General features: G+C 39.2%; 1 protein-coding gene and 1 long non-coding RNA gene across 3 annotated transcripts; one reads left to right on the top strand and one right to left on the bottom strand.

The window, feature by feature from the left end:
• Positions 1 to 4982: 4982 nt before the first annotated feature.
• LOC117518768 lies at positions 4983 to 18892 on the bottom strand. 2 transcript variants are annotated; one of them, XR_004563069.1, is made up of 4 exons: positions 18751 to 18892; positions 16609 to 16610; positions 15420 to 15431; positions 6776 to 6786 (listed from the first exon to the last, which is right to left on the bottom strand). It is a non-coding gene; the product is annotated as an uncharacterized LOC117518768 (long non-coding RNA). The 2 variants fall into 2 exon arrangements; XR_004563068.1 differs by lacking the exons at positions 6776 to 6786; positions 15420 to 15431 and adding an exon at positions 4983 to 4997 and having other exon boundaries at positions 16605 to 16610.
• Positions 5527 to 23521, top strand: LOC117518767 (DNA-directed RNA polymerases I, II, and III subunit RPABC3). The gene is made up of 6 exons (XM_034179996.1): positions 5527 to 5695; positions 7427 to 7520; positions 21326 to 21409; positions 21743 to 21836; positions 22609 to 22692; positions 23273 to 23521. The coding sequence occupies exons 2-6, from the start codon at positions 7448 to 7450 to the stop codon at positions 23388 to 23390; spliced, it is 453 nt and encodes a 150-aa protein (XP_034035887.1). The 5' UTR covers positions 5527 to 5695; positions 7427 to 7447; the 3' UTR covers positions 23391 to 23521.
• The last annotated feature ends 338 nt before the right edge of the window (positions 23522 to 23859 follow it).

Here is a 23859-nt window from a genome sequence, read left to right as displayed (position 1 = left end):
TATCTTCTTATGGCCTCGGACAGTGGACTCATCTCTGTGCTTGTTCTGTTAGACCTCAGTGCTGCTTTTGATACTGTTGACCATAAAATTTTATTACAGAGATTAGAGCATACCATAGGTATTAAAGGCACTGCGCTGCGGTGGTTTGAATCATATTTGTCTAATAGATTACAATTTGTTCATGTAAATGGGGAATCTTCTTCACAGACTAAGGTTAATTATGGAGTTCCACAAGGTTCTGTGCTAGGACCAATTTTATTCACTTTATACATGCTTCCCTTAGGCAGTATTATTAGACGGTATTGCTTAAATTTTCATTGTTACGCAGATGATACCCAGCTTTATCTATCCATGAAGCCAGAGGACACACACCAATTAGCTAAACTGCAGGATTGTCTTACAGACATAAAGACATGGATGACCTCTAATTTCCTGCTTTTAAACTCAGATAAAACTGAAGTTATTGTACTTGGCCCCACAAATCTTAGAAACATGGTGTCTAACCAGATCCTTACTCTGGATGGCATTACCCTGACCTCTAGTAATACTGTGAGAAATCTTGGAGTCATTTTTGATCAGGATATGTCATTCAAAGCGCATATTAAACAAATATGTAGGACTGCTTTTTTGCATTTACGCAATATCTCTAAAATCAGAAAGGTCTTGTCTCAGAGTGATGCTGAAAAACTAATTCATGCATTTATTTCCTCTAGGCTGGACTATTGTAATTCATTATTATCAGGTTGTCCTAAAAGTTCCCTAAAAAGCCTTCAGTTAATTCAAAATGCTGCAGCTAGAGTACTGACGGGGACTAGAAGGAGAGAGCATATCTCACCCATATTGGCCTCTCTTCATTGGCTTCCTGTTAATTCTAGAATAGAATTTAAAATTCTTCTTCTTACTTATAAGGTTTTGAATAATCAGGTCCCATCTTATCTTAGGGACCTCGTAGTACCATATCACCCCAATAGAGCGCTTCGCTCTCAGACTGCAGGCTTACTTGTAGTTCCTAGGGTTTGTAAGAGTAGAATGGGAGGCAGAGCCTTCAGCTTTCAGGCTCCTCTCCTGTGGAACCAGCTCCCAATTCAGATCAGGGAGACAGACACCCTCTCTACTTTTAAGATTAGGCTTAAAACTTTCCTTTTTGCTAAAGCTTATAGTTAGGGCTGGATCAGGTGACCCTAAACCATCCCTTAGTTATGTTGCTATAGACGTAGACTGCTGGGGGGTTCCCATGATGCACTGTTTCTTTCTCCTTTTGCTCTGTATGCTCCACTCTGCATTTAATCATTAGTGATCGATCTCTGCTCCCCTCCACAGCATGTCTTTTTCCTGGTTCTCTCCCTCAGCCCCAACCAGTCCCAGCAGAAGACTGCCCCTCCCTGAGCCTGGTTCTGCTGGAGGTTTCTTCCTGTTAAAAGGGAGTTTTTCCTTCCCACTGTAGCCAAGTGCTTGCTCACAGGGGGTCGTTTTGACCGTTGGGGTTTTACATAATTATTGTATGGCCTTGCCTTACAATATAAAGCGCCTTGGGGCAACTGTTTGTTGTGATTTGGCGCTATATAAAAAAATTGATTGATTGATTGATTGACAGGAAATACTATACTCACACATACAAGTAAGTCCTACTGAGTTATTGTCAGATGTTAATGTTCAATCAATCAATCAATCAACTTTTTTTTTATATAGCGCCAAATCACAACAAACAGTTGCCCCAAGGCGCTTTATATTGTAAGGCAAGGCCATACAACAATCATGAAAAACCCCAACGGTCAAAACGACCCCCTGTGAGCAAGCACTTGGCAACAGTGGGAAGGAAAAACTCCCTCTTAACAGGAAGAAACCTCCAGCAGAACCAGGCTCAGGGAGGGGCAGTCTTCTGCTGAGACTGGTTGGGGCTGAGGGAAAGAACCAGGAAAAAGACATGCTGTGGAGGGGGGCAGAGATCGATCACTAATGATTAAATGCGGAGTGATGCATACAGAGCAAAAAGAGAAAGAAACAGTGCATCATGGGAACCCCCCCACAGTCTACGTCTAAAGCAGCATAACAAAGGGATAGTCCAGGGTCACCCGATCCAGCCCTAACTATAAGCCTTAGCGAAAAGGAAAGTTTTAAGCCTAATCTTAAAAGTAGAGAGGGTATCTGTCTCCCTGATCTGAATTGGGAGCTGGTTCCACAGGAGAGGAGCCTGAAAGCTGAAGGCTCTGCCTCCCATTCTACTCTTACAAACCCTAGGAACTACAAGTAAGCCTGCAGTCTGAGAGCGAAGCGCTCTATTAGGGTGATATGGTACTACGAGGTCCCTGAGATAAGATGGGACCTGATTATTCAAAACCTTATAAGTAAGAAGAAGAATTTTAAATTCTATTCTAGAATTAACAGGAAGCCAATGAAGAGAGGCCAACACGGGTGAGATATGCTCTCTCCTGCTAGTCCCCGTCAGTACTCTAGCTGCAGCATTTTGAATTAACTGAAGGCTTTTTAGGGAACTTTTAGGACAACCTGATAATAAAGAATTACAATAGTCCAGCCTAGAGGAAATAAATGCATGAATTAGTTTTTCAGCATCACTCTGAGACAAGACCTTTCTGATTTTAGAGATATTGCGTAAATGCAAAAAAGCAGTCCTACATATTTGTTTAATATGCGCTTTGAATGACATATCCTGATCAAAAATGACTCCAAGATTTCTCACAGTATTACTAGAGGTCAGGGAAATGCCATCCAGAGTAAAGATCTGGTTAGACACCATGCTTCTAAGATTTGTGGGGCCAAGTACAATAACTTCAGTTTTATCTGAGTTTAAAAGCAGGAAATTAGAGGTCATCCATGTCTTTATGTCTGTAAGACAATCCTGCAGTTTAGCTAATTGGTGTGTGTCCTCTGGCTTCATGGATAGATAAAGCTGGGTATCATCTGCGTAACAATGAAAATTTAAGCAATACCGTCTAATAATACTGCCTAAGGGAAGCATGTATAAAGTGAATAAAATTGGTCCTAGCACAGAACCTTGTGGAACTCCATAATTAACTTTAGTCTGTGAAGAAGATTCCCCATTTACATGAACAAACTGTAATCTATTAGACAAATACGATTCAAACCACCGCAGCACAGTGCCTTTAATACCTATGACATGCTCTAATCTCTGTAATAAAATTTTATGGTCAACAGTATCAAAAGCAGCACTGAGGTCCAACAGAACAAGCACAGAGATAAGTCCACTGTCCGAAGCCATAAGAAGATCATTTGTAACCTTCACTAATGCTGTTTCTGTACTATGATGAATTCTAAAACCTGACTGAACCTCTTCAAATAGACCATTCCTCTGCAGGTGATCAGTTAGCTGTTTTACAACTACCCTCTCAAGAATCTTTGAGAGAAAAGGAAGGTTGGAGATTGGCCTATAATTAGCTAAAATAGCTGGGTCAAGAGATGGCTTTTTAAGTAATGGTTTAATTACTGCCACCTTAAAAGCCTGTGGTACATAGCCAACTAACAAAGATAAGTTGATCATATTTAAGATTGAAGCATTAAATAATGGTAGGACTTCCTTGAGCAGCCTGGCAGGAATGGGGTCTAACAAACATGTTGATGGTTTGGATGAAGTAACTAATGAAAATAACTCAGACAGAACAATCGAAGAGAAACAGTCTAACCAAATACCGGCATCACTGAAAGCAGCCAAAGATAACGATACATCTTTGGGATGGTTATGAGTAATTTTTTCTCTAATAGTCAAAATTTTGTTAGCAAAGAAAGTCATGAAGTCATTACTAGTTAAAGTTAATGGAATACTCAGCTCAATAGAGCTCTGACTCTTTGTCAGCCTGGCTACAGTGCTGAAAAGAAACCTGGGGTTGTTCTTATTTTCTTCAATTAGTGATGAGTAGAAAGATGTCCTAGCTTTACGGAGGGCTTTTTTATAGAGCAACAAACTCTTTTTCCAGGCTAAGTGAAGATCTTCTAAATTAGTGAGACGCCATTTCCTCTCCAACTTACGGGTTATCTGCTTTAAGCTACGAGTTTGTGAGTTATACCACGGAGTCAGACACTTCTGATTTAAAGCTCTCTTTTTCAGAGGAGCTACAGCATCCAAAGTTGTCTTCAATGAGGATGTAAAACTATTGACGAGATACTCTAACTCCCTTACAGAGTTTAGGTAGCTACTCTGCTCTGTGTTGGTATATGACAATAGAGAACATAAAGAAGGAATCATATCCTTAAACCTAGTTACAGCGCTTTCTGAAAGACTTCTAGTGTAATGAAACTTATTCCCCACTGCAGGGTAGTCCATCAGGGTAAATGTAAATGTTATTAAAAAATGATCAGACAGAAGGGAGTTTTCAGGGAATACTGTTAAGTCTTCTATTTCCATACCATAAGTCAAAACAAGATCTAAGATATGATTAAAGTGGTGGGTGGACTCATTTACTTTTTGAGCAAAGCCAATAGAGTCTAATAATAGATTAAATGCAGTGTTGAGGCTGTCATTCTCAGCATCTGTGTGGATGTTAAAATCGCCCACTATAAGTATCTTATCTGAGCTAAGCACTAAGTCAGACAGAAGGTCTGAAAATTCACAGAGAAACTCACAGTAACGACCAGGTGGACGATAGATAATAACAAATAAAACTGGTTTTTGGGACTTCCAATTTGGATGGAAAAGACTAAGAGACAAGCTTTCAAATGAATTAAAGCTCTGTCTAGGTTTTTGATTAATTAATAAGCTGGAATGGAAGATTGCTGCTAATCCTCCGCCCCGGCCCGTACTACGAGCATTCTGACAGTTAGTGTGACTCGGGGGTGTTGACTCATTTAAACTAACATATTCATCCTGCTGTAACCAGGTTTCTGTTAGGCAGAATAAATCAATACGTTGATCAATTATTATATCATTTACCAACAGGGACTTAGAAGAGAGAGACCTAATGTTTAATAGACCACATTTAACTGTTTTAGTCTGTGGTGCAGTTGAAGGTGCTATATTATTTTTTCTTTAGATTCATTATGCTGATACAATTCTGCAGGAGATGTTTAAAGCAAAAACCTAATACCAGAAGAAACCTAATACTATATCGATCAACATCACAACAAAATATTCATATTTACAGGTGGGTCAAAGCCCCAGAGACAGTAAAGGTGCTGATTTTTACAGCCCTCAGTCAAAAGCAACAATGAAGACGAGAACAATAGATCATTTAGAGTATACACAGTGGAATTAATGGGAATACTGTTTGCTCAAATTGGTGCCATGGATGCGGTGAAGGGAGGTACCAGCGCATACCGATGAGAAAGAAAACAGAGAATTAGTGGTTTCCTTTAAGGACAGTTAACAAAACATTACACTAGGAAATTAAGGGGTTATACACACAAATAGAACGCCGACACAGAAAGTTCGCCGTCTTCTGTTTCACTATCTTCGATACAGGATTGCCAATGTTCTGCTCCAGTCCAATAGGTGGCGATAATGCATGTATAAGACGCTTATTTGTTAACCGATATGTAAAACCAAACGAAGAAGAACCGGCACCCCAGCATTGAACACATTGGCTATGTGCGGCACAGAATATTTCAGTTAGCAACAAATAAAATTGTATTAAATTGATATATCTGGTGCAAAATTTAAACGCTCCGCGTCTTAGGCTAAGTAAACAACTGCAACATAGGCGTGTGCGAAATTTTATCATTTAAGGTAAGCGCTTAAGAGTGTAGGAGAAAAGCTAACAGCTAACTAAGCTAGCTGAGAGTATGACAGGTTTAGCAGTGTTTGGAGTTTGCCTTGAAATGTTTAATCATTGTTTTTGATAAAACACAGGGCACCGGAGGACTGTGAGTTTAATTTTTTTTTAAATTACACTTATAGAGTAATTTTTGGCTACAATTTTGTGATGAACTGCTTAGAGCCCACTGTGGAATAAGTTTAATTTTAAGGGATCCTATTATCCAAAATGAGTTTTTATATTTTTCACCATTAATATGGTTGAGATTTCATATTCCCTTGTATTTGCAGGGTAAGCACAGGCATAATGGCATCTCTCAGTGAGTGGTACTGCAGATTTTCCACTGTTAATTCTGTAAAACAAACAAAAAAAACTATGGCATATTTAGCTCTGAGATGCTGGGTTGTGATACATACAGGTGAGGACCAGTGAACCTCCCTTTTGGGTCATGTTGGCATTTTAATAATCAGAATTTATAGTTATTTTTGGTATTTTGGTTCAAATACCAATGTTATCACAGTAGTATAGGTCTGTGTTTGCTCAGTTTTGCACATGTACTATAGTAGGCCTTTTGTTTGCATGCAGTTTATGAAGCCTCACAGGATAAATGACCAATTTCACAATGGGTGAAACTAACGCACGGGTTGAGTGTACAGTGTCGGCACCAACCTCTTGGAGGATGGGGGTGTCAGTGGAAGGTGGTGAGTATGCTGTGGCCGAAAATGGCCAATAATAATAATAATGATAATGATAATAATAAAATATCTCTCATTGGGAAATTGCCCTTGTAATATGAATTAACATAAGTGTTGTCAAAATACAGAGAAAAATAAAATAAGAATTACAAAACAAAAAGAAGAAAGAAAATGCAAGGAAAGAAAGGAAACAAAATCTCGGGTAAAATTCAAGCAAGAAATGAGATGTTTCCACAGATCTTTCTAGCTATTTTGTTGGAGCAGCAAGACAAGCTGCACATACAAGCGACAAGTTCCGAACCAGGCCCAGCTCGGTTAGATACTTGCGGCACGTCTGACGTGCTGGTTAAAAATGGTTACCGCTGACACTGCACACTCAACCTGTGCGTTGGTCTCACCCTTTCACGATACAGTATGCCACCTGCCAGATACTGGAGATAGGTCAAAATATACAGATCATCACTGGAAATTAGAAACCAGGAAGTGGATAAACCAGGCAGTTTGATGTGTTTTTTACTGTGTGTGGAAAATGCAAACTCATAACTGCATTTGCATTTTTGGCAAAATAATTTGCAGAATTTGCATTTGCAAATCTGCAAATGCAGAAATCATACATCCCAGCCCTGCTGTTGACCAAGGCAGGGATGTACATCTGGAGCTGGTCCCCGGGCGCCTAATGGCGACTTCTGCTCCTACTGGCAGTTAGGATGGGTTAAATGCAGTAGACACATTTCATTATGCAGGGAACATGTTCTTCTGTGCATATGACAATAAAATTTCTTTGAATCTTGAAATACCTTTTTGATAACTTCTGAGGTGATTTTCATTTGTGAATCACCTCACTGATATTTCCACATTGTCAGCATCGGAAGTGCCTCTCATGAATGCACTGTTTTGTGAAAATAGCAGTTTGTCGTCTTGGTTTTTTAGCCATAAATGTATAAAACCCATTATGTATTTGTGAAACACTAAGCCTAACTAACCCTTTTATTGTTTCCTTTTCCAAAGTCATAACATATTGAACAAGAGATGGCTGGAATTCTGTTTGAGGACATCTTTGATGTAAAAGACATCAATCCAGATGGCAGGAAGTTTGACAGAGGTGGGTTAAAGTGTTCAGAGTATAAGTTGAACAAGGTGGGAAAATGTCAAACATAACTCATAATGTTCCAACCATAGGGTTATACATAAATTAGAGGTGGCACACACACAAAGCCATATTTAATCATGGGCATCATCTGTTAAGTGTGAGTGAGTCATCATAGCAATGTGCATACATTTTATGTGGCAGGTACTTATATACTAAATTCTTAAGGCTTCTCCCATTTTACTTGTGATCACCACAGTAAATCCTTGAGATGTACAGGGAGAATTGGTGGCCTGTTTGGGAAGCAAAGTTTTACAAATTAAATCATATGGTGGAAAACCTGTGTCGGATGCAGCTTTCTTACAGTCTTTTACTCATGATGTCACATATATTGTTATATGCAATATAAACAAGAATTATGCATCAATTATGTTTTATGAAGTTTGCATAGAAGACTTTCATGTCTATAGAGGGTATGCATGTGACGTAGTGAAACCCAGAAGACAGCAGTATACCAGCATGCTGGAAGGTAAACAGTGCGACAGCAGCTTTGTTCGCTGGTCCATAAACTGCGATGTCATCTCTGACAGTGTGGGACACAAACAGGGAAAAAAATCCGTCATGAATCAAACGGCTTTAATACTGTTTTAAGCCTGTAGGAGCTCCGGGTCATTGAAGTTGAACCAGCAGCGTTGCCGGGTCTCACAAGTTGCGAACAACGGGGCAGTCCACATATGACATCATGAATCAAACAGATTTAGACTTCCAAAAAAAAAAAATCTTGAATCTGCAAATAATATTCACATATTTAATTGTAACTTAAACAATAATCCTGTAGATTGGATAGTGTTTATAAAATAGGTAAAAGTTTCTGTAATGATTTGGAGTTGTGTGAGTCTAGAATGTAATTATCAACATCTGTTGTTCACTATTGTTACGTAATATCCATAATTTCTCCAAAAATATTAGTCCTAACAAATTTCCGTTTTTGTGGCATTCATCCTTGACCCAAAATACATAAGCATACCAAATGGCAAATGCCAGCTCTCCCCAGTTTCTCCATGTTTGAAGTTATATACATGCACTAATACAGACATATACACAGGCTACTTGGCTTTTAATGTATAGACTAGTGTGTTGCCCCTTGGGATCCAAGTTCTAGATTGGGTAGTGTTTATAAAATAGGTAGCTATTTTTTTTTTTTTTTTTTTTTTTTTTTTTTTTTTTTGTGGTAAGGGTGGTAATAAATTAAGCAAAGCTTGTATAATAAGTTGGAATGGTGTGTGAGTCCAGAATGTTTTTAGAACTTTAGACCTCAACAGTTTTTAGAAGAAGTACTCAACCCTTTTATTTCCTGTTAATTATATAATTTTTTGATGTTAATTTACTGTCTTAGTGTATTTATAAATTGCTTAGATTCTTGTTATCATATACACTATTAGTATTTTATTTCTGTTCTATTTTGTCGTTTGATTTTTTTTAAATGGACCACAATGGAAATGTTTTCACTTTCTTGTCATCCACATATTTTTAACATATTTACAATTATATAATGTACTTACATTGTACTTAAAATCACTCAGGCTTTTAATATAAAGATGACTTACCGCCCCCTGTTGCAATGACATGAGTCCAGAAGGTAGTTAGCAGCATGCACGCACAGCTGATGTAAGGAGGTGGTTTTAATTTGACGAACAAAGACGGTGGGTGAAGACATTATTAACACCACTAAACATTTCACTCATGGTACAAACATGAAACTTAAGTCACTTATGGTAGTAGCAACATGAGACTAATCTAAACTGACTAAACAAATTGAGCTACAAAAACACAATAAATCAGTAACACTAACAACATTGTTAAACTAACATAAACCACAATAACAATATTTAAAACCTTAAAATCCAGAATGCCAATGGTGTATTGTAGCACAGCATCCACTGTGTATTGGTTAGCTAAAATTGGTAATTTCTCCAAAACATATTTATCTTGTCAACTTTAAATTTTCGAAGCATTCAACTTTGACCCAAAATACATAAGCATGCCAAACGACAAATGTCAACTCTCCCCCTTTCTTTGTGATTGAAGCCATACACACGCAGGCGCACACACACACACAGGCCACGGCTAATATAGATGATTTACTGTCCCCTGCTGGAATGGCGTGTGAGTCCAGAATTTAATGTCCATTGTTCACTGTTGTTACCTAATAAATAAAATAAAATTTCCATTTTTGCGGCGTTCATCCTTGACCCAAAATACATAAGCATACCAAATGGCAAATGCCAGCTCTCCCCACTTTCTCCATGTTTGAAGGTATACACATGTACTCATGCATACACGTACACAGAGGCCACTTTGCTTTTAATATATAGACTAGTGTGTTGCCCCTGGGGATCCACAAGCTCTAGATTGGGTAGTGTTTATAAAATAGGTAGCTAAAATTTTTTTGTGGTAAGGGTGGTACTAAATTAAACAAAGCTTATATAATAAGTTGGAATGGTGTGTGAGTCCAGTATGGTTTTAGAACCTTAGACCTCAACAATTTTTAGAAGAAGAACTCAACCCTTTTATTTCCTGTTAATTATGTATTTTTTTTAATGTTAATTTACTGTCTTAGTGTATTTATAAATGTATAAATGTATAAATTATAATTCATATACACTATTATTTTATTTTTACTTCTATTTTGTCATTTGATTTTTTTTAAATGGACCACAAAGGAAATAAGTGTTTTCACTTTCTTGTGTCATCCAAATATTTTTAACGTATTTACAGTTATATAATGTACTTATGGATGGATGGATGGATAGCTTTATTATCATTGTCATTACAACAACGAGATTTCCACACTCACATTCCACAGAAAAACAGCAATTAATCCACAATTATTACTTGTTTACCGTAATAATGGCACACATCAAAATTAAGACAACACATATACATTTGACATTGTTTATGTGCACTAAACTTGAAACAGTCCGTTTTCCAAATTTGAGGCGATGTGAGTGTGTGGTAGCCGCTGCAACTGGAGTCGCGCCGCTGCCAGTTTGGAGGGAACGGGGGCCTGCCGCAGCTAAAAACCGCACAGAATCCGCAGGGGAAGGAATGACGTTGGCGGGCGCCGGAGAGGGGAGGTGTTGATGGGGAGGGAGGGGGTGGGGGAAGGGAATGGAACATGCTTCATTCCTGTGAAAAACAGTTTATTGTCTTTGTGAGATGAGATAAGAAACAGCCGATGTTCCCCAGGCCGAAACAAATCCCTCTGGAGGAGACAGCAGGGCAAATTGACCTTCAGGCCTTGATAAGCCTGTAATGTTATGGTTTCAGCAGTGAAATCACTTTTTAACATTTCCACTTGCACAACCAAATCCCAATTATGAATTAAGAATATTCACCGGCCTCTGAAATCTTCAGCTTCAACTGCAAGGCACGCATCTGCTCCCAGATGTCATCCAATCTGCGTCTGAGTTCAAGAGTCATCGCAGTCTGAGAATGCACTGCCTTGCCAACCTCGTTAATCATGATGGACAAGCGAGGGACCGTGGTTCTTGATGCCGCCGTCTTGCCAATTTTCCGGTAGATCAGGGCAGCACATAAGCCAAAAAGTACCAGTCCTACTACCATGAGACCAAAAATGAATAAATCCTCGACGTCTTCAATGGAGAAAGGCACCAAGCATGCAACACACCAAGACCCCCAGGAGTCGAGGACATAGCCCATAGGATACGTTTCATCTGGGCAGGTAGGATCCCCCGGTCCTGACCTTCTTGTAGAAAAAATGTTGTCAATAGCGTCCAGAGACCAGCTGATCAATTCCATGGTTAATCCAATAGTAGTCCAATAGATCCAGAATCCAATATAATTTGAGGAATTCACAGTCTGGTGAAGTAGGGACTTGAAGGTCAAAGGCAGAGAAGAGAGATAAGGGAGAGTGGAGGAGATGCGACCGCCCTCGTCGGAGTCAGCTGAACTGAGTCCCAAGCTTATCTTGAACTTAGTCACTCAAGCTTTTAATATAAAGATGACTTACTGCCCCCTGCTGGAATGCCATCAGTCTGGAATTTAATGTCCATTGTTCACTGTTGTTACCTAATATCCCTAAGTTGTCCAAAAATATTAGTCCTATCAAATTTCCATTTTTGTGGCGTTCATCCTTGACCCAAAATACATAAACATACCAAACAGCAAATGTCAGCTCTCCCCCATGATTGAAGCCAGGTGGCCTCTATGTACACACATACATGTACACAGAGGCCACCTGGCTTTTAATATATAGATAGATAATGGCTGCCAATATTGGGTACATTAGACAATGCAGTGAATGGAGAGTTGGGACTTGGATCTAACAGGCTTGTTTCTTGGTTGAATTTGTTGATTCATTCAATAACTGAGAAATCTTTAGTTGATGTGATTGGTCAGAACAACATTAAGCAGTCTCTCCAGGATATTGCTGGCTTTTTTTAGATAGTTGCAGCCTAAAATGCCTGATTTTGCGGGAGCTTTTCCAAAAAATGGCGTTGAAAGTTGCAGGTTTTTTTGTGACCTCTGTCAGTGAAGTTGGAGGAGGGTATGTTTTTGCCTCTGTTTCTTTGTGAATAGCCTGGAACCCACAATTTTTTATATATCGTTATGAAATTTTTACTGACGATTCGTATCCTGATAGGCAAGAATTCAATCTTCTAGTCAAAGGTCAGTGTCAGGAAAATTCCTATCTTTAGCATTGAATGAATTTTCAAAAATTCATAACTGTAAAAAAGATCAAATTTCTTTCATACACTCAACAAAAATATAAACGCAACACTTTTGGTTTTGCTCCCATTTTGTATGAGATGAACTCAAAGATCTAAAACTTTTTCCACATATACAATATCACCATTTCCCTCAAATATTGTTCATAAACCAGTCTAAATCTGTGATAGTGAGCACTTCTCCTTTGCTGAGATAATCCATCCCACCTCACAGGTGTGCCATATCAAGATGCTGATTAGACACGATTAGTGCACAGGTGTACCTTAGACTGCCCACAAAAAAAAGGCCACTCTGAAAGGTGCGGTTTTATCACACAGCACAATGCCACAGATGTCGCAAGATTTGAGGGAGCGTGCAATTGGCATGCTGACAGCAGGAATGTCAACCAGAGCTGTTGCTCGTGTATTGAATGTTCATTTCTCTACCATAAGCCGTCTCCAAAGGTATTTCAGAGAATTTGGCAGTACATCCAACCAGCCTCACAACCGCAGACCACGTGTAACCACACCAGCCCAGGACCTCAACATCCAGCATGTTCACCTCAAAGATCGTCTGCGACCAGCCACTCGGACAGCTGCTGAAACATCGGTTTGCATCACCAAAGAATTTCTGCACGAACTGTCAGAAACCGTCTCAGGGAAGCTCATCTGCATGCTCGTCGTCCTCATCGGGGTCTCGACCTGACTCCAGTTCGTTGTCGTAACCGACTTGAGTGGGCAAATGCTCACATTCGCTGGCGTTTGGCACGTTGGAGAAGTGTTCTCTTCATGGATGAATCCCGGTTCACACTGTTCAGGGCAGATGGCAGACAGCGTGTGTGGCGTCGTGTGGGTGAGCGGTTTTCTGATGTCAATGTTGTGGATCGAGTGGCCCATGGTGGCGGTGGGGTTATGGTATGGGCAAGCATCTGTTATGGACGAAGAACACAGGTGCATTTTATTGATGGCATTTTGAATGCACAGAGATACCGTGACGAGATACTGAGGCCCATTGTTGTGCATACATCCAAGAACATCACCTCATGTTGCAGAAGGATAATGCACGGCCCCATGTTGCAAGGATCTGTACACAATTCTTGGAAGCTGAAAATGTCCCAGTTCTTGCATGGCCGGCATACTCACTGGACATGTCACCCATTGAGCATGTTTGGGATGCTCTGGACCGGCGTATACAACAGCGTGTACCAGTTCCTGCCAATATCCAGCAACTTCGCACAGCCATTGAAGAGGAGTGGACCAACATTCTACAGGCCACAATTGACAACCTGATCAACTCTATGCGAAGGAGATGTGTTGCACTGCATGAGGCAAATGGTGGTCACACCAGATACTGACTGGTATCCCCCCCCCAATAAAACAAAACTGCACCTTTCAGAGTGGCCTTTTATTGTGGACAGTCTAAGGCACACCTGTGCACTAATCATGGTGTTTAATCAGCATCAGTACTAAGTCTACAGTTACTCACATGCACAAGTACTAAGTCTACAGTCACATTCACAAGCTGCGTCAGTCACAGTCAGTCAGAGCTGCGTGTTGTCAGAGCGAGCTGCAAAAAGTTTGTACCTGAGTTTTCTGAGGTGGTGTTTGTAGTTGCCATCTGCCACGCCGGTGTTTGCCAACCCGGACAGTGGGAATACCACCTTAACCGGCAACTTAGCCCCGCGACTGGACAGCAACAACGTCCGAGGTCCGCTCAACGTGGTGAATTCACTGAGGCCGCGCGCTGCGTCATTAGAGCCGCGCGTCACGAGTGCCGCTTCCCCGAGGCCTCGTGCAGCCACCGCGGATCCATCAGCGCGGAAACACCGAGGCCGCGCGACACCAGCGCAGTGCAGATCCATCCCGGTGACAAACAACGCAGGCTGTTAACATCGGCGATCGACAAGCTGCCCATAAGCCGACCATGGGGCCTAAGAAGGTTCTGACAGCGGAGGAAGGTGACGATATTAAAAAATCTCTGGACTTTCTATCAGAGGAGATTTCTGTTGTGAAGCAGCAACAGAAATCAATCATGGATCTGGTGGAGGAGGTGAAGGCATTACGGCTCCAGAATGCCGAGAAAGACCGGCATCTGGTGCAGCTGGAAAATAGAGTGGCTGAATTGGAGCAGTACACCAGAATCAACGACGTCATCATCACAGGTCTTCACATCAAACCACGGTCCTACGCACGGGCGGTAACAGATGAGAGCGGAGGGGAGCCCAGTGAACAGGAGGTCAGCTCTGTGGAAAAACAGGTTGCTGATTTCCTCCTATCTAAAGGTATAGAAATGGATTTAAATAACATTGAAGCGTGCCACCCTCTGCCCCGGAGAAATGACGGTGATCAACGAACTGTCATCATGAGATTCATCAACAGAAAACACAAAACAGCACTGTTAAAACAAGGAAGAAAACTGAAAGGGACAAACGTATTCATCAATGAACATCTCACCAAACGGAATGCCGACATCGCCAGGAAAGCACGCTTCTTGAAGAAACAGGGAAAAATCCAGCACACATGGACTTCAAACTGTAACATATTCATCAAACTGAACGGATCACCAGAACAAGCAAAAGTCATGGCAATAAGGAACATCGAGGAGCTGGACAAATATGAACAATAGTGTTTCTTAAAGTGAGGATCTGGACAGATATGACCAATAAGGTATGAGGACACAAACACATCACAACACCATGACACAGACCAGAGGAACCTATTCATCTACATCTGGAGACAAGAAGGATATAACTCAAAGGATTGCTGATCATGGAGAAGTAGAACTGAGAACATTTAAATACACAGACCACAATGTACTGGACTTGGAGCACGATATAGACCCGGACAATAATTTCTTCTCAAATATCAATGACAGTTGTTGCTATTATACAGATGAACAGTTTAATCGGATCATTAGAACGGATAACAAATTATCAATAATCCATTTCAACAGCAGAAGTCTATATGCAAACTTTAACAACATTAAAGAATATTTAAGTCAGTTTAAAAAAATATTTAACATAATTGCTATATCAGAAACATGGATCAATGAAGATAAAGGAATGGATTTTGAACTGGATGGATATGAATTTAATTGTGTAAACAGAAAAAATAAGAGTGGCGGAGGAGTGGCTGTGTATGTGGATAAGAACATGGATTATAAAATAGTAGACAATATGACAACTGTGATTGATAACTTATTAGAATGTATAACTATTGAAATATGTGAAGAAAAAAGCAAAAATGTATTAGTCAGCTGTATATATAGAGCACCAGGATCTAGTATTGAAACATTCACTGACTGTATGGGAAAAATGTTCTCAAAAACTAATCAAAAAACTGTGTTCATTTGTGGTGACTTAAATATTGATCTGCTCAATCCAAATAAGCATAAAATAACAGATGAATTTATCAGTATAATGTACAGTATGAGTTTATATCCAAAAATCACCAGGCCAAGCAGAATTACATCCCATAGTGCTACCTTAATTGATAATATATTCAGCAATGATATTGAGAATAACACTGTGAGTGGATTATTAATCAATGACATTAGTGATCATCTACCAGTTTTCATTGTTTATAATAGAAACCATCGGCGGAATCAGCCAGAGGAGAAAATAAAATACAGGCGAGTGCGGACAGAGGAAAACATGAACACACTAAAGAAGGATTTACAGGAGCAAAACTGGGAAAAGGTATACAGTGAAAGTGATGTTGATAGTGCATATGAAACTTTTTTACAAATATTTACATCATTATATGATAAAAATTGTCCAATTAAACAAGACTACAGAAAACAAAAAATCCAAGCTCGACCATGGATGACGAAAGGGTTACGAAATGCATGTAATAAGAAAAATACACTGTATAGAGAATTCATAAAACTAAAGACTAAAGAGGCAGAAAATAGATATAAGAAATACAAAAATAGATTAACTAATATTATACGGGTATGTAGGAAGGAATATTATAGTAACATATTATATAATAACAAAAACAATATTAAAGGAATATGGGATATATTAAATAGCATTATCAAAAATGGTAATAAAAAACAGAGTTACCCTCAGTATTTCATTGATAATAATGTCAAGAAGGAAAATAAGGATGAGGTAGTCAACGGTTTTAATAATTTTTTTGTAAATATTGGACCAAGCTTGGCAGAAAAAATTCCCGATTCCCAATCTGAGGATTGGGATAATAATCTTATAGAAAGAAATCCCTGTTCAATGTTCCTCACAGCAGTGGATGGAAATGAAATTATAGACATTGTGAATAATTGTAAATATAAAACATCTACCGATTTAAATGAAATTGATATGGTGGTGGTAAAACAGGTCATTGAATGGATTGTAGAACCATTAACATACATCTGTAACTTATCATTTCAAACCGGTAAATTTCCCAATCAAATGAAAATAGCTAAGGTTGTGCCGCTGTATAAGACTGGGGATAGACACCACTTCACAAATTATAGACCTGTTTCTTTGCTTCCACAATTTTCCAAATTATTAGAAAAGTTATTCAATAATAGATTAGACAAATTCATAAATAAACATAAATTACTTACTGATAGTCAATATGGATTCAGAGCACATAGTTCAACATCACTTGCATTAATAGAATCAGTTGAGGAGATTACAAATGCCATAGACCACAAATTACATTCAGTTGGAATATTTATAGACCTTAAAAAGGCTTTTGATACAATTAATCATGACATATTAATCAATAAACTTGAACAGTATGGGATTAGGGGGTTGGTGTTGCACTGGGTGAGAAGCTACTTAAGTAACAGAAAACAGTTTGTGAAGTTGGGGGAATATACATCATCATGCTTGGACAATGCTTGTGGCGTCCCACAGGGGTCAGTATTGGGTCCAAAACTGTTTCTAATTTATATAAATGATATTGTCAATGTTTCCAAAATATTAAAATTAGTATTATTTGCAGATGACACAAGCATTTTTTGTTCAGGGGGGGATTTGCAGGAGTTACTGAGGAGGATCAGTATAGAAATGGGAAAATTGAAAATATGGTTTGACAGAAACAAATTATCATTAAACTTAAGTAAAACAAAATACATGTTATTTGGCTATTGTAATACAAACATACAGGTTCAGTTACAAGTCGAGGGGGTAGATATTGAAAGGGTACATGAAAATAAGTTTCTGGGGGTGATAATAGATGATAAGATAAACTGGAAGACTCATATAAAACATATACAAAGTAAACTGTCAAGAAGCATTTCAGTTCTAAACAAAGCGAAACATATTCTGGACCACAACTCACTCCGCATTCTTTACTGCTCACTGGTTTTACCATATTTACAGTACTGTGCAGAGGTATGGGGTAATACTTATAAAGGTACAACACAATCACTATCAGTAATGCAGAAAAGAGCTATAAGAATTATTCATAATACTGGCTATAGAGATCATACAAATCCACTATTTTTACAATCCAAATTCTTAAAATTCACAGACCTGGTTCATTTTCAAACAGTACAAATTGTGTATAAAGCAATAAACAATTTACTTCCAGCAAATATTAAAAATATGTTTTTTAACAGATCAGGGGATTATAGTCTGAGGGGGAAATTTAATTTAAAGCATCAGTGGGCACGAACAACATTAAAAGGTTTCTGTATTTCTGTCTGTGGGGTGAGGATGTGGAACAGATTGGGAGTGGGGCTCAAGCAATGTCCAAGCATGAACCAGTTCAAACAGCGGTACAAAAATATGTTTTTTTCTGGGTATAGGGAGGAGGAAGGGTAATGAGGGTTAGGGTGTTTTTGTTTTTTGCTTCGGCTTGTAAATATATAGTATTTTGTATGTAAGTAGGTATGTGAAGGTGTATATTTATGTTTGTGTATATATGTGTGTGTATATATGTATATGTGTATATATGTGTATGTATATGTGTATGTATGTTGATGTGTGTATGTATATATGTATGTGTATGTATATGTATATATATATATATTGATATCGATTTAGGTGTGTAGGAATCTATGTGTATATGTGGCAAAGGGTATTACTGGTTGTGGGGAAGAAGGGGTAGGGATAAATAAGCTGATGCTTCACCCTACCCCTTTTCGGACATGTTGGGTACACAGTAGGAACTTTTTTGTTGTTGTCTTTACTGATCTATCTTGTAATTGTTGTTGTATCAAATGTTCGAAATAAACAGTTTTCATTCATTCATTCATCTTGGTATGGCACACCTGTGAGGTGGGATGGATTATCTCAGCAAAGGAGAAGTGCTCACTATCACAGATTTAGACTGGTTTGTGAACAATATTTGAGGGAAATGGTGATATTGTGTATGTGGAAAAAGTTTTAGATCTTTGAGTTCATCTCATACAAAATGGGAGCAAAACCAAAAGTGTTGCGTTTATATTTTTGTTGAGTGTATTTGAGAGCGTTATGTAGGATGGTATCCTTTATCCACTGACAAAGTTTGATCTTGATCTGACCCAGATTATAGATTTTGTGACCATTCGGTGTGACTACAGGTGAGTCCCGTTAACTTGTGCATGGGTAAGTCGCGATTCGGTTTTACTTGCAGTCAAGTTGTGGACCCCAAAAATTTTGATTTGACTGGTTTTTAGGGGGGATCGTTAGTGTGTACAATTCTGTGGACAATGATTCCTTGTTCCTCTGGATGATGCTTGTCGTACACACGCCCGCTGTGTGTGTGGCCAGTGCGTGTATAAATTCTTGCCCAGTCTACCATCCTGGCAGAGCAGCAGTTGCAATGGGCAGCTAATCTCCCTGCACTCGCAGACTGAGCGGTACAGGATGTCCTTCCTGTCTACAGCCATCAGACTGTGTTGTGTCTGCTTCTGACTGCCTTTTTTGTGCCCTCTGTTCATGGCCAGGTCACTCTTTAAAAAGAGGTTTTAAATCTCAATGAGTTATTTAACATGGTTAAATAAAGGACATTGATCTGAGGCAGTAAGGATTCAAAGAGTCACATCCAAAAACTTCAAATTATCAGAAATCTTCCGCACTGACAAACGCCTCATGCCTGACATGCAGCAGCCAGCCTAGGGGAAAAAAAGATCCCAAACCCACTCCAGATGAAAAACAGCATAACTGTCTCGCTTCCTGCCGACTCACTGAGTCTTTTAAACTAGCGTGTAGCGCCCTCTGCTGGTAACAACAATTCATTACACCCTTGCCACTTCCAGAGACCACAGAATCACGCTTCAAATGGTCGAAACCATGGCAAGCTAAGCTGATTTTAAGTTTTTTGGGTCAAACTTATAACTCGCAGTTTCAGATAACCCACGGTTTGATTTTTGTGGACCCCAACTTGCGCGAGTTAATGGGGCTCACCTGTATTCAGTTAACTTCTCACCTGTGAAATTTTCCACTAATTCATACAAAACATCAACTTCTGCCATGAGGTGTTTTCTGTCTAACTCAAAAGCGGGCTGACCTCATTCAGGAACAGTGACTCAACACAAACGCATATCAGTACGCTTTCGCTTTTAGGTTCGTCTTCCAGAAAAAAAGGGGAAATTAACCAATTTCATTCATACTTCCAAAGTTTCTTGGTTAAATAATCTGGTCACTGGCTTCAACTGGTTGGTTTCCTCTGTTCTAGTTAGACACAGCAAGCTGGAGGGTGTGGCGTCGCCTGCAGTGAAGGGAAAGACCCCAGCTTCAATTTCAATTTATTTAGTTTTATATAGTGCCAAATCACAACAAAGCTGCCTCAAGGCGCTTCACACAAATAGGGTCTAACCTTACCAACCCCAAGAGCAAGCAGAGAGGCAACACTGGCAAGGAAAAACTCCCTCTGAGGATATTGAGGAAGAAACCTCAATTATCCCACACTCAGAGAGGTGACCCACTGCTTAGGACATTCTAACAGTGGTTTTTACAAAACACAAACTCAAAACAACATAACATCATAAATGAAGATGCATTTAATGAGACGTCCATGCAGGTATTTACATCACAGGCAGGGCTCATCTAGCATTCCTTTGCCATCAGTGGGCCTGTTCCCGTGGCAGAGTACATCCCAAATGCAGACTGCAGTGTGCTGCATCAACTACAGGCGTGGCATCTCGCAGTCAGTCCACTACCCTGCGGTCTGTCGCCGTCAATCCTGCAATCGTATTCAACGTTATCCGCACCTTGGACAGAGAGAATAAGCAAAATCGGTCGGCCAGAAAAACTACCCTTAAGGTATAATTCATCAGCATTAAATCAACAGGAAAGCAGAGAAAATACTAAGGTGATTGCTGGCCGCTAGCCCCAAGCTTCACTAAGAGACCCGGAATTTAGATAAAAGAAGATAATTTACCACTTTAGTGTGATCTGTCTCTGTTGAATGATATGTTCTAAATGCAGACTGCAGTGGCTCAAAGAGATTATTCTCAGTAACGTGGTTCATAAGCTGCTGTGAAACCACTTTTGTAGAATTTTAGAACAAAATGGTGGATTTGAGATCGGCCTGTAATTTTTCAATACACTTGGGTCAAGATTAGATTTAAGTAATGGTTTGTGCCTTCCTGCACAGATCATCAGGAGGGACACAGTCTGTGGATATGAGATGAAATATCAGTGATTTAGGGAAACAAATATGCACGCGTCTATAATAAAACTCTGCAGCGTCGTACTGTGTAGTCTGTGAGCAGTTCTGCACACCGAAACATCATGCGGGTACCCTGCGTTTCAATACAAATACCTGTACTCTGACACCCCTACTGGGTACTGTTTTTTTTTTTTTTTTTCCTTTAGTTATGTGTGAGACATCAGACTCGCACATCTGCCGTATCTCATGAACATATGCGGAAGTAAGTTTGTCGACGTCAGGCTTAATAGTTCCGATTGCAACATTGCAAATTCCTGGAGGGTCTGATTAAGGTCTTATCTGATGTTCTTATTTTTATGTTTTTAAGAATGTCCAGTGAATAACATTCATGATCTACATGTTTGTTGTCTTGCTTCATTTATTTGTTTGTATTTAATTGTTCAATAAATTATATTTCTAGCTCTGTTTTAACTGTATATCAAGCATGGTTTTAGACTCGCGGATAAATTAATGCAGTCTTTTCCATGATTGTTGCAGTTTCTCGTCTACATTGTGAAAGTGAGTCTTTCAAGATGGACCTCATCTTAGACGTCAACATTCAGATCTATCCTGTGGATCTTGGTATGGGTTTGGTTTTTGTTTTTGTAATTGTTTGCATTAACACATGGGGAGAACACAAAACCAACAAGCATTTTATTGGTTTGATTCTGTTTGCTAATATCGCAAATTAATCTCCTTTAATGTCATGTTATGATTCATTGGGAAAATAATGGAGCTTATGCAATAATGTAGTCACCATGACTAACTAGTGTTGGCAATGTGACTTAATGTCCTTCATCTCCGTAATTAAAGACTCCTTAAATAAGGAGACGAAGGGCACTGAGTACAAATGTAACCACTCAGTGTTTCTGTGTGTAGTAACATGAAGTCTACTTTTGCAATCATATTGTTCAGGTGATAAGTTCAGGCTGGTTATTGCCAGCACATTATATGAAGACGGAACACCAGATGACGGAGAGTACAATCCACAAGATGACCGGCCATCAAGGTATGATGTTTCCTTCCATTAAGTCACTGGATCCCAAATTGGGCAGCGCACGCGGACGAACATGAAATAAATACATTTAAAAATGTCAGTGGGAACAACTGAATTAATCAGTAATTTGTGTTGATGTAAGACAATAAAGTTGCATTTAATCATGAGCTATGCAAGAAGAAAATGATGTGAAGCAAAAAAATGTACAAATATTTGACACAAAAGAAAATCAAAATGGGTGATGTATATGAAGGAAACATGCTAGTTAAAATTAAAAAAATAAATAAACATGGTCATACGTGTTCCTCAGGGTGTAAATCACAATATTCTGTTGTGATAATTAGAAAGTCACAATTCAGTTCAAGGATTGAAGAGGACTGATATGAGGTGAACATAGACATATATTGTAACACAGTCTTGCCATAGGAGTTTCACAACCAAGGCATGGACCTTTTGACTTTGGGTGACTTTCAAAGGTCAAACTATTTAAGTTGCTGACCAGACAGATGTCAAAGCTGCACAACCCATATATTATAGCGTCAGTGAATTACAAAGAATTGATTTGTATGACTGTGTCAAATGTCATTTGCAAATATCACCCATTCTATATTTTTTTAACAACCAAGAGCAGAATTTCACATAGTTTGTTAATCAGTTAATTTGGGCATGTAGAATAAATTAAACATAGCACACCACATTCCTTTTAATGATGGTCTTATATGTGATTTTTAGTTCATCTCTCTACAGTATTTGTGCTTATACTTCACCTTGTGCAAATATTTAGAGCGGACCAGTTCGACTATGTGATGTATGGGAAGGTGTACAAGATTGAGGGCGATGAGACTTCAACAGAAGCGGCCACACGCCTGTGAGTGATCTCCAACTAAGCAAAAATAATCAATGAGTTGAATCACCGGACTAGCAATTAAACTGAAGAAGTCCTCTTCAGTTCGAGTTGTCCAGGTACTCACAAACTGGAAACCATACCCGAGTCTCCTCACAGAGATCTAAATAATGACTGCACCTGTTTATGGTTAACTAACTACATCATCATTATTACCAATGCCATCTGACAGAGACTGGCATCGTATCTTTATGATGTCATAAGGTAAGAGTATACAAATAAGGTTTAGTGTGAGTTGGGTTTCCACCTGGCCATAGTATCATCTTTTTATCCACACTTCGTGATGTTATGTCACCTCTTTATCCTCTGTATCTCCTGTTGGATGGTGGAGGTAATGAAGAACTTTTTCCGCGAAAGTTGAAATGTTTTAAAATTACCTCCTAGTCCAATGTTTGGAGTCAGTTTAATCAGAATAGTTATTAATGTACTATTGTTCAAATGCTGTTAATATTGGTGTATCTCGGAGTTACTACATTTTTCTCTGTTCATGGTCATCTCATTGATTAGTTTTAATGCAACTTGGTGATTGTGTTCCTTCTTTTAGCTCCGCCTATGTGTCTTACGGCGGCCTCCTCATGAGGCTGCAAGGAGATGCAAATAACCTCCACGGCTTTGAGGTGGACTCCAGAGTATACCTCCTCATGAAGAAACTGGCCTTTTGAAACCCACCTCTACCCCACTGCCCACACCTGCTCTTTCTACATCATGGCCCTCTGTAAGGCTGCAGTGTGCTTCATCAGGTGGTTGTATTATGCCCCCTACTGGACCAGTTTAGAAAGGCAGGAACATGCACACTTTTCAGCTGCCCATATTTGCAATGTGACAAAACAGCTTATCACAGAAAGCATCATGTGGATTTGGTGGACAAGCACAACATTTTTGTCACCGTTGTGATCCAGTTTTTTGTTGTGTGTCTTAAAGAAGTTCACCTCAAGCCATCTGTTGACAAACTGTAAATAAAGATTTTTTTTAAATAAAAATGAATCTGATGTCGTTGGGCACTTCAAATCATAGTCACGTTTTGTGGATTTCTAAACATGGTCAAATCAGAGTGCATTTCTATTCTATGGAGGGTGTGCACGTGGCGTAGTCAAACCTGGAAGCCAGCAGTATACCAGCATGCTGGATGGT

The sequence above is a fragment of the Thalassophryne amazonica genome, chromosome 10, assembly GCF_902500255.1.
Source record: "Thalassophryne amazonica chromosome 10, fThaAma1.1, whole genome shotgun sequence".
NCBI classification, from domain to species: Eukaryota; Metazoa; Chordata; class Actinopteri; order Batrachoidiformes; family Batrachoididae; genus Thalassophryne; species Thalassophryne amazonica.
This window is presented reverse-complemented; position numbering and strand designations above follow the sequence as displayed.